The 11,673-nt window shown below is 42.8% G+C and overlaps 1 protein-coding gene across 1 annotated transcript; it reads left to right on the forward strand.

Moving 5' to 3' along the window:
• Positions 1-488: 488 nt before the first annotated feature.
• On the forward strand, positions 489-5,479 carry LOC127313755 (GDSL esterase/lipase At1g28600-like). The gene is made up of 5 exons (XM_051344221.2): positions 489-773; positions 854-1,078; positions 4,470-4,618; positions 4,735-5,011; positions 5,211-5,479. The coding sequence occupies exons 1-5, from the start codon at positions 518-520 to the stop codon at positions 5,477-5,479; spliced, it is 1,176 nt and encodes a 391-aa protein (XP_051200181.1). The 5' UTR covers positions 489-517.
• The last annotated feature ends 6,194 nt before the right edge of the window (positions 5,480-11,673 follow it).

Genomic DNA, 11,673 nt, shown 5'->3' on the forward strand with positions numbered 1-11,673 from the left:
TCGTTCTATTCTATTCTGCCCTTTTAGCTAGCCAGTGCTATGTGTCTGACTTTTGGAACTGTTTATAAATTTACGACGAATGAGCACTAGTGTTGGGATTCTTTGTCAGAGCATAATTGGTCAACTAGCTCTTTTAGCAACCAGAGCCCGCATGTTTCATCCAAATTAAGGCACAGTCTCCACGTCTGTTAACACTCCGACAAGCATTTCCCATTTTTATCATGGTGCTTACCAGTTCCATCGCTGCCGTCCCCCATTTCCCATTTTTATCATGGTGCTTACCAGTTCCGTCGCTGCTGTCCCCCATTTCCCATTTTTATCATGGTGCTTACCAGTTCCGTCGCTGCCGTCCCCCCTGCAACTAGATAGACGATGGAGATTGGGAGGCACGTCATACCTACCGTCGTACCAACCATCCTACCAGGAACGACAGTTATATAATCTAGTCAGCGCCGGGTTCCAGTCACGTCCGATTCGATCCATGGGTTTATTCTCCGTCCACCTGGAGCAGAAGGTTATGGCTTCCTCTGTCACCATGTCGGTACTGGCAGTGGTGCTACTGGTACTGGCGGTGGCGCAGCCATCGCGGGCGGACACGCCATGCTACACGCGGCTGTTCAGCTTCGGGGACTCGCTGACAGATACGGGTAACTTCCGTTTCGTCTTCCCCAACGACACCCTGAAGCCCGGGCTCTCCCTGCCCTACGGCGAGACCTTTTTTCACAGCGCCACCGGCCGCTTTTCGAATGGCCGCCTCATCGTTGATTTCATCGGTACGACACAATCCATGGATCGATCAACTTACTATATCAAGATGAGTGCTAATTTTGAAATCCATGTGGGTCTGCCGCAGCGCACGCGCTAGGGCTGCCATTCGTGACGCCCTACTGGAGCGGGAAGAGCGTGGATGACTTCGCGCACGGAGCCAACTTTGCCGTCGCTGGCGCAACGGCGATGAGCCCGGAATTCTTCTGGGAGAGGGGCTACTCCAAGGCTAAGGCTGACACAGTGCATCTCGACCAGGAGATGAACTGGTTCCGAGACCTACTCCACCTATTCTGCCCAAGCGATTTATCGGGTACGTTGACTAGCAAGGGATTTGTATTTCAATTGAGTACATGCACACGAAAAACATTTCTTGTGGAATTTAATTGGAATCAGGGTATCTATGCTGTATCTTGCACTTGGTTAGTTACTTACGAGACCTACTCTACTCTAAGTCTCTAACTCTTAAGTTTAAGATCAAAGAGTCGAGCGGAAAAAAAGGGAGATCTCCCCGTTCCTCGTTCTCCTGTAGCTAGATTCCCCGGAACCACAAGAATTCTTAGAATGAGATTCCAACTCAGTACCTTTTGTTTTGAGATTTTGAAAAGAGTTGCTCTTTGGAGAGCACAGTACGATGAAAGTTGTAAAGCTGTTTTCGGTACTATGCTATAGCTTGCACTTCATTAGTTCATCTAGGATCACGTGATTTAATTGGAATCAGAACGCCATAAGCTAGCCAAATCACCACATAGAACCTTTTTTTTCTGCATGTGTGGTTTTTTTTTACAATGGGAGTACATCAATATTGCGGAGATAGTAATTGCACACAACCTCTGCAACAACGTAATGCCCTAAACACATTATCGATACACACTACCAAAAAACAATAATAAGAAGAAGAAGAACAAGGACAAGAAAGAAAAGTCTCGCTACATTGATCTATTCCTTGTAGGTGCAACATCCACCACCAAGACAACACCCGAAGTCCAATTTCTTCAAAAGCGACGCCTCCAAGAAAGAACCAATGCACAAACACCGTCATCACCTAATCATAGATCTTAGGATTTTAGCATGGAGAAAATTCACGCTCTTAAAACAATGCTTTCAATAAGGTTATTGCTAGGCACAACCAATTAAGGCTAGATCTTAAATTTTTACCCCGAAAGGAAGACTTTGTACTCCTCCTATGATGTCATCCCCACTTACCGATGCCGTTAACTGCTGCGAGTCACGAATCACAAAGCAAGTTCATCATTGCTCTGAAGACATGATCCGTCATTACTAGGCCTTAGAACCTTAGCCATCATGACATTCTCCACCACTGACTTCACTACGGGACTCGAAAGGCATATCCCATGACGACAACAGACAACGAAGCTTCGCGCCTCGCTTTCCTGAAACCGTACGGGCAAAAAAGGGGTGCACACGGTCGAATCCCATCCGATCTTGCAATGTACATGAATCATATGCCCGGCGTAGATCACCAGTGGAGCCTTCCAAAACTCGTGACCAACGAAATCAATGAGGACATGCAGCAAGCATAACACCTTCTTGGTGCTAGAAAAACCCTAGAACCGCCTCCTTTATTAGGTAGATCAGTAGCCTCCCATGCTCCCGCTCGCTAGCTCCCAACAGATCTAAGCGCACTACTAGGAAAATAGCCTGCGCCAATATTGCTAGCCCATTACCAATGGCGCACTAGGGTTAGAGGTGCGCCATTGCTATTCTTAAACATAGTAGACCCCCTTTACCAGACATACCAGTGGCGCACCACGTAGCAGTGCTGCACATACATAGGTGACATACCAGAGGAGCACAACACCTACATGCGTGACTGGTAGCCTATTTTGATGCGCCACTAATAGGATTTTTTCTAGTAGTGGTTGCTTCATTTTGATATAACAAATCATCGTGTCATTATTGTTTTCTAGAGGAGACAACTTCAATGTCAGAAGTCAGACCTGTCGTACTTATAAGTACTAGCATGGTGGCCCTCTCAAATGCGAGGGCAACATCTAAAAATGGCATAAAAAGTACATATGTTACTCTAGACATTTATATTGGAAAATTCAGATATTACAACATTAAATCCAGAATAAATGATATTCTAAATAAAATATCACATGTCTAGATTAAACGTTAATAATAATATTTATTTTGCGGGTGAATGATTACTTTACCATTCGGAAAAATCTCGTATCATTAACTATACATCTCGTTTGTACATGGTGATATTAGATCAATTTAGACAATTAAATTTGTATCGCAACTTAGTATGTAGATTTTCTTTGAAGTTGCATAAACAAAACTTAAAAATAATATTGACTTTGAGTATATTAGATTGTTTTAGGTATACAAATACTTATATGCTGAAGTTTACATAATAATGGAAAATATGCTCGTGTCATATTGGATTTCGGTGAGTTGTACCCCCAGCCCACCAGAGTTCAAATCCCAGGTTTGACATCTGTGTGTCTCATAAAGGCGGAATATTTATTCAGTGGGAGGCGACGTTCTCGTCGACAGCGAGGCGCCTGTGGTGACTTCGTCAATTTCAAGATCCAATCCGCCGGCTCAGTCTTCCGGAGGTGCACATAGGGGTAGGGGTGTGCGTGTGTGCGTTCATAGGGGTGAGTGTATGCGCGTGTATGTGAGCGTCTGCGTTTGTACCGTGTTTTTCAAATTTTTTTTTTGGATTTCGGAACTTATCACTATTGTCTGCTTTATTTTTTTATATGTTTGTTTAAACCACGTGCACTTTCTCTATCATCCATACCATTGTATAACTAATGAGTACCACATGAAATATTAGAAAAAAATTGTGGTTTATACATAACACAGTTCACACTATATATTTTATGAGTTACCGGATAACTGCCTTTTCCATATTTGCCTACCAAATTTTTTCTCAGTTTGCTAGTACAATACACACACGATAAGCCTGATGAGGGATATCATCAACACTCGAGTTTGTAGATAAAGTAGAATATTAATATTAGTTTCGTTGTTGTAGATCAAATTAATCACTACCACATGAAATATGTGCTCTCTCTTGTTCAGTTTAACAAACGTGCACCTAGTTTAACAAAAACTCTAAACACTAATAATTCGAAGAAATATGACATGTCATAAAGTTTATACCATTAGATCATATTCAAAAGAATTTTCAATGGTATAATTTTAATGATATATAGTTCATATTTTGTTGACTAAATTACTGGTTGAAGTTTTTATTAAACTACATGCACGCCTATTAAACTAAACTGGAGAGAGCATTGCAAATGTTGGATATAGGGTTTGTATCTTCCTGACTAATTACTTCGTCATCTGAGTGTACCGTTAGCCTATCCTTATTTAACTCCCTAATTTTACCTCAATTGGATATTGTAATAATTAGACATAAGATAAACTTTATGAAAGTTATCATCATCATATCAAGAATCAGCTAGAGTAGGAAGTGGAGTTGAATACGTTGTTCTAGAATAAAAAAGGTAAATTATATTGCATGTACAATAATAACTTATTTTCTTATATGTATATTTAATAAAAAATCTATGTATATTGATTTTAGTATGTAATAGATTTCCTGTAATAATAGATGGTTCTATGTTTTTGTAAAATTTTCAGAATCCTTTATTTTGGAATTTCTTGACTATAAATTTTGAAATAACATAATGATCCAGAACTTATTTTTTATTTAACAGGTTGTGCGGACATGATGAACAATTCTCTGTTCTTAGTTGGAGAAATTGGGGGCAATGACTACAACAATCCTTTCCAATCTTTGATGCCCTTTGAGATGATTCAGTCCTTTACTCCTAGTGTAATTGAAAAAATCTCTTCCACGATCACTGTGAGTCATTTTGCGGTGTTGCTCTTTCTTACATTGCAACGATTGTTAGTCTCTCAAGTCTAAACTCAAGAAATAGTGTATGAATACATACTAATGCACCTGAGTGGAATCTGCAGGATCTCATTGGGCTCGGAGCGAAAACATTATTAGTTCCTGGCAACCTACCGATTGGGTGCTCACCATTATACCTGACGACATACAAGAGTAATAAGACAAAAGACTATGATCCAGAGACAGGTTGCATCCATTGGTTGAACGAATTCTCACAGTACCACAATAAAATTCTTATGGATGAGTTGAAGAAGTTGCAAAAGCTTCATCCTAACGTATCAATCATATATGCCGATTACTATGCAGCTGCTATGGAAATATTTGTTTCCCCTAAAAAATTTGGTGAGTCTAAAGATTATTATGTCATACTATTAATTATGTTCTATAGGGAAATAAATATACACTTTACTAAATAAGATATACGCTAGTCCAACTAAATCGCCAACAGAGATATAAAATTTCAACATATAAACTCTTCAAGGAACAAAACATGATTCCTTGGATTATCCACTATCCCTCATTTGTGATATTTTTTCTTTAGGGATTGAGAATCCGTTGGTGGCTTGCTGCGGCGCAGCAGGTCCTTATGGTGTGTCTTTGACTGAACATTGTGGACAAGGAGAATACAAGCTGTGTGATGACCCGCAAAATTTTGGATCATGGGATGGCATACATCCGACAGAAGCAATATATGAAACTATTGCCAATGGTCTGCTAAGAGGTTCATATACTATGCCTCCAATTTCTACCACCACCAATTCATGTGGTAGACCTACTGAGCTTTCTTCTTCTGTCATCTACGACATGTAATTTGTAACTTCCTTTTTTTAAATAAAATGAATTCTCATTATCCTAATATATGCACAAAATAGCACCAGTAAGGGTGTGCTAGGTAGTGGCATTGCATTTTGCTACCGGTGGCGTGTTTCCGACCAGTCCCCTGTTTTCGACACTGGTAATATTTATTAGTGGCGTGCCTAGCACAAGCCATTAGGAGTGGCCACTTTGGTGACGTGTCCTGGTTGGCTTGCTACTGAGAAACTTCAATAGCGGAAGCATGGGGAATTTCGTATCAATTTCAAAGCAAATAACATTCAAAAATAAAACGATGAATTTCATTCAAATATTAGGATATCATAGTAAATAAGTGTTGATGAAAGTTTCGGTGATTTTGGCTATATCGACATCTCCTTCAAAGTAAATTGTTGGATGGTGATCGCGCGAGGACACGCGGAGCCATCACGACAGAAACACCCTCTCACGGCCATGTTCTCACCGCGCATCCCATCGCGAGATCCCCCTTGTCAGCATTTGCCACTTCTACCACACATCGCTGGATGATGGACCCCCTATCAGCCAGTCCCCTGCATCAGCGACACTCATTCACGGTGGTTAGGGGTGTACTCAATGATAAAGTTTAGGAGCGCGTGGGTGTTCCAGTTCCCCAACGGTGTGGGTGCCAGCGCCTTTAGTGTTGGCCTATCCAAGTCATGGTGGTACAACGCGGTCATCTGTATTGTTTGCGTGCGGGAAGTGCTCTCACATACGATATACAATATGTGTGAATCTGGCTAAACCATGAGAGAGAGAGAGAGATAGATAGAGAGAGAGAGACCGCCCGCCGCACGACTTTGTACCATGCTTCTCTGCCCCTATGATCGCTTCATCACTATTTGTCGCCGCTGAACGAGTTATGCCCTAGAGTCAACATTTAATCATTAACGTCATTTATATTTCTTTATGCTGCAACCACTATGTGTCTTAAAATGTGAGATTTAAATGAAAACTTCGTAACATCCCAAATTTTACACTTCTGGGTATCAACATATCATTGACATGCATCTCATATTTTTCCAAGCATATTCTTTTAAAATTTGCACCTTTGAGATTCCATAAATCCATAATGGAAAACTTATAATAAAATATGTTTCAAATATTATTTTGTGTATGAAAAATTCCCCAATGTCCTAGAATGGATAACATGTTTCTACACAATTTTCCGATTTTTATTTCACGTGGTTTGAATCAAGCTTGAAGGGGTGTCGTTGCGTATTCGACGGTATTACGGTGAAGGGATCCTCACGGAGGGGAGATAGAGAGACCATATGGCGAGGAGTCACCGGGACGGGGTCACACAAGTTACCCAAATCCAGACATCTCACATCGGCGAGATCCTATGTGCTGCTATAATTTACTACTCCCTCCGTTCCTTTTTATAGTGCCTATAGATTTTTGGCATTTGTTTCAGAATATAAGGTTGTAGCTTAGCTTTTTTTTCAATTACCCCCTCCCCCTTCAGCTCCCAAATCGTTCAGGTCCCAAATTTGTTATGGTAAGTTAGTAAGATATGGATTTCCCAAATTTTACGTTGATCTCAAATCGTTCAGCTAGGGGTCTTGTGTAAAAAATACTCTTACGCTAATTTCCGTGCCAAAAAACTATAGGCACTATAGAATGGAACAGAGGGAGTATAAGGCAATAGGTGCGCGATTACAATGAGAGTTGTTCTGCATCAAGGCCTCCCAATACATGGCTAAGGCTCCAGATCTAGGGTTAGAGAGGTAGAGATCCTACCAGATATGACTAAGCTAGACTATGGTAATTATTCCTTGTCGTGCACCTCACGGATCCGACCGACCTTCACCATGGGCCGGATCCGGTAGCTTGTTTACGGAACGGATCCCACCTTCGCTGTTTTCCGGCAACTGGGCATCCCGGTTGGGCCATAGGCCTTACCAAAATCAAGGGCCAACCATGGTATGCCTAATTAGCATATCCAGGACAGTAGCTCCCGGATTTGTCCGAGATTCACCATTCCTCCGTCAAACTATAGTTTCATATTGTTTCGGAGAAAATCTTGTCTCCGACGTTATTTCCGTCGGAAATCCCATAGCACTGACCTCAACAGTCACATTTCAGGCTAACGGTAAGTTCGCAAATTTGCGTTTCGTCCAAGACACGAATCGTACTGAGATGCTTCCTGGATTCACGGGCGGAATTGGTAGCATGCAGTGATTTCCGGAAAAGTAACAATCTATCAGTAAAAGCACCTTCGTAGCAATTTCACCGCCCATGACCTATGACACGTGGTAGAAATCTAACAGTGTGACCGTGTGGTTCTCACTGCAGGATCTGGCGCACACATCTCGGAGTCATGGCTATAAATATCCCGGGAGTGTGGTAACTTTCTCACTTCTCACCACACCCCCCCCCCCCACTTTGTCTTCAACCTCTCTCCCACTCCGCCGCTTAGATTTAGATCTCTGGCGAGCTTCCCGGTCAACCTCACCGCGCCGCCACTCCAAGGCTCACCTTTGGCCAAGTTCAACGCGGTTGAACGGGAAAACTTCTCTGCTTCCGACACGTAGCAGCGGGGCGAATTATTCTTCCTCCCCTCCATTGTTCCTGATCACCGGTGTCAACGGGAAACCACCACACCATTCCCGGTAAGCTCTCGCCGGACTTGTAGAAGAAGAAGTTATCAGTTTCAATTTTTCCTAGGTCACTTAGCGCTACATTTGCAGTTGTGAATATGTCTGAAAACTCAGCTCACATTTCCACCGCAAACATGCCAGAAAATGATCCCCTCAATCCGTTAGATCCTTTAGATGTTCAACCTTTATCATTTCTTTCGCCCAACATTTCAGACATAACGTTAGCTTCTCGTTATCTCGGATCCTCTAGTAGCCACTTTGGCCAGAAGATTCCAAACGAAGCTGAACTTTTAGAAGAATAAAAGGGCCAAATCAGAATGTCGGAAAAAGTTGTAGAAGCGGAGCTAGAGAGAATATCCAAGGACAAGGAGCGCGAGGGCGAGAAAGGGCAGTGGTGGCCCCGCAACCTCAATGAATTCGACCTAATGGTCCTTCAGGACGAGGGATTCATAAAAATTGATTCCTAGCGATTTACTAGGGTCGTCGTGCTTCCGGCTCTTGAAGAAAATTAGTGGTTAATAACCAAGGCATGGGTAGAGCAGGGGCTCTCGCTTCCGCCCTCAGATTTCTTTCTGGAAGTGCTGGAAAAATATGGCCTACGGCCACGTAACATCTGCCCCAACGTCGACACCGTCCTCTCCAACTTCGTGGAGGACACTTGGGGGTCCTCCCAGATTTCCGCCTATTCTAGTATTTCTATAGGATTGATAGGGAAACTAGGGATGGAGCAATGGTCAACTATGGTAGTTGACCTTTGTGCTTCTGGCAAAAAGGATTTTCCGTCCATGTCTATGCATGAGTCCGTCCGGTACTAGAACGCCGAATGGTTTTATATCAATGACGAGAAGGCTCCGGATCACGCTCAGGGCCTCCCCGCTTTTGTCATTTTTTTTTGTTTTAAGTCAATATGAATGTAATTACTTATACTTTAAACATAAATTCTAAATGTAACAAAGTAAAACTACCTCGGTATAAAATTACATATTATGCACCTTAAGTGTCGAATAACATTTCTATATTGAAAGTTCCACTAAAAATAAAGGTTTTCATGTGGTTCTTAAATCGAAAGGTGTTTCTTACTAAATAAAATATGATAAAACGGAAATGGGCTGGTTGTACAAGGTGTGTGTTTTGTAATTCATGTGAATTATTTGAACACCTTTTTATTTTCTGCCCTTTTGCGAGATCCGTATGGAGAGTTGTTCATTTTACTATTAATACAGCTCCACCAGCTAATGTTTGATAAGGGGTGGACCGATATTCTCAGTAAGCAACGGTGGTGATGATGATCACGGGATGAATACAGCGGAGAATCACGGATGATGAAGTGGATGATAACTTGTATGACGCAACGAGATCTCTCGATTGGTCCCTGTCGTCAATGCAACAGCTCTCAACCCTGCAAGATATACGCAACTCCACACACTTGCGCACGTAGACACCGACCACGAAGCGGTAAGTTGCAACCTTCTAATTTCCAATGGAACAGCAGATTACACAAGACTTTCAGATCTACACCAAATCAAGCAATATGGTGTAGGGGATTCAATAGTTTTGCAGAGCAAACAACTAAGAACTAGGGTTTATCTTAAACGTGGTCTAAAGCAACTTTGGGGGCGTCCTGGGCACTTATATAGGCGTCCGGGACGACCTCAGGTCGAAAAAGTACGAAAATAACCAACCCAGAATAGATCTGGTCGAGACAGACTCGGACACGGCCGGTCTGGGGGCCGGTCGACCGGGCCTGGGACCGGGCAGGCCGGTTCAAACCGGGCCTGTGACCGGGTGGTGACCGGGCGGGGGAAGTGTGGTGACCCGGCATACCACTGCATGGTGTAGTATGCAAGTCTGATATAACACCAATGAAACACCGTTCCACTAGTATTATATCGCTCAGAGTGGTACAACAGAAACATATGCGGGTCCAAGGCATGTCTATAGAATTACAACATTGACTCTATTACATAAGATCAGCACAGCCTCCTACTTTACAATGAGGTAAATCTGCAAATAAACTCCAGAAGAACGACTCGTAGTCTAATTCTATCACGAACTCTATTTGTAGAGTATTTGACTAGCTATAGAGGCTAAGAATAGATTCTAGCTAAGTAGGAGCTAGGTTGAGGAAGCTAGTTCCCTTCTATGACTAAACTAGGTTTTCTCCTTGATGTATGTGGTATCTGACTCCTCTGACAGGGTCTTGTCTCTTGAAGTAGTTGTTGACTCCTCGACCTTCGAGTTGCACTGTGGATCCTTCTTCGATGCCTCCATATCTAAGCAGGGGATTTAAGAGTGGGATGAGTACGAGCGTACTCAACAAGTTCATTATAGGAAAGAGGTGTTTAATGCACTAGCTACAGCATTAGACCAGAAAGTCTAATACCAATGCAAGTTTTCATAACCATTTCTTCAAAAGGTTGCTTTTATTCAGAAGAACTATGTCCGTCAGCCTTCACCGGTTTACTAGAACTTCATGGAGCTCCTTTCCGGCCGCGTTCGCAGTTCAATATCCCGGAACAAGGAGTGACAGGTCACGGTTCTTTACACTCTGCAGAGGTGTGTTGCTTTACCCATAAGAGATCTTAACCTTGGTGCCAACCGAGCCGCGAGCTCGTCCACACTTCCTATGGTGTGAGGCCCGGTATAAGGTCTAGCCAATCATGTTCCTCCGCTACCTCGAACACCCACCCTTTGTTGCATACCCCGACCCTGGGTCCTCGTCGGTCCTCTTATACCACTTAAGGATGGACCCCGACCACGACAACAGTTTGGGACTCGTTAACCAAACTCCTTCGCCGGTAGCTGCAACCCATCATAGACCGCAATACCGTGGGGACTTTAGGCTTCCCCAGCCCACCGCTTGCACTTCGAGCGACAAGTGTCTACGGACTATGCCGTGGGGACTTTAGGCTTCCCCAGCCCACCGCTTGCCCTGACAGATACAAGTGTCTACGGTAAAGCGCATCCGTTGATGAACGAGAGGTGGAAACACTTTTGACTACTCCGTCCCACTCCGGATCTTATGGTTAACACGGATATTACGGCACAAGAATCACTGGCGACATTTGTTGTTTAATCCTAGATGGATATAAGCCCGTGCAATGGAACCTCCACCATATCAACACAATCCATGGTTCCATTGCCCACCACATAGTCATATTCATAGTTATGAAAGTAGTGGTTTTGATTTTTTTGCAATAGTGATAGCCATAATACTTTGCAAGTAATTTGATAAAAATACTCAAATGACATGAGCAAGTGATGAACTTGCCTTTCTTGACTGCAAGATTATGCAGTCAAGGTCTTCGATACGTAATAACTCCAAGTTCTGAAATAGCATCATCGTCCGGTAAGGACGATGTTTAAAAGATTGGCAAGGATGCAATAATGCATAAGAATGAGATGCAATCGCTCTAAGCGTGGCCTAACCCCGATGATTTAGGATTAATGAGTGGTAATAATTGATTCAGGGTGTGTTGCACTTTTAGAGTGATTCACAAACAAGGTTCTTATTCAGGTGTGATTACTTGGTATCATGAACAGGTGGATAATAAAGCACAGTAATCAATT

Source organism: Lolium perenne, chromosome 7 (assembly GCF_019359855.2).
Source record: "Lolium perenne isolate Kyuss_39 chromosome 7, Kyuss_2.0, whole genome shotgun sequence".
Lineage (NCBI taxonomy): Eukaryota > Viridiplantae > Streptophyta > Magnoliopsida > Poales > Poaceae > Lolium > Lolium perenne.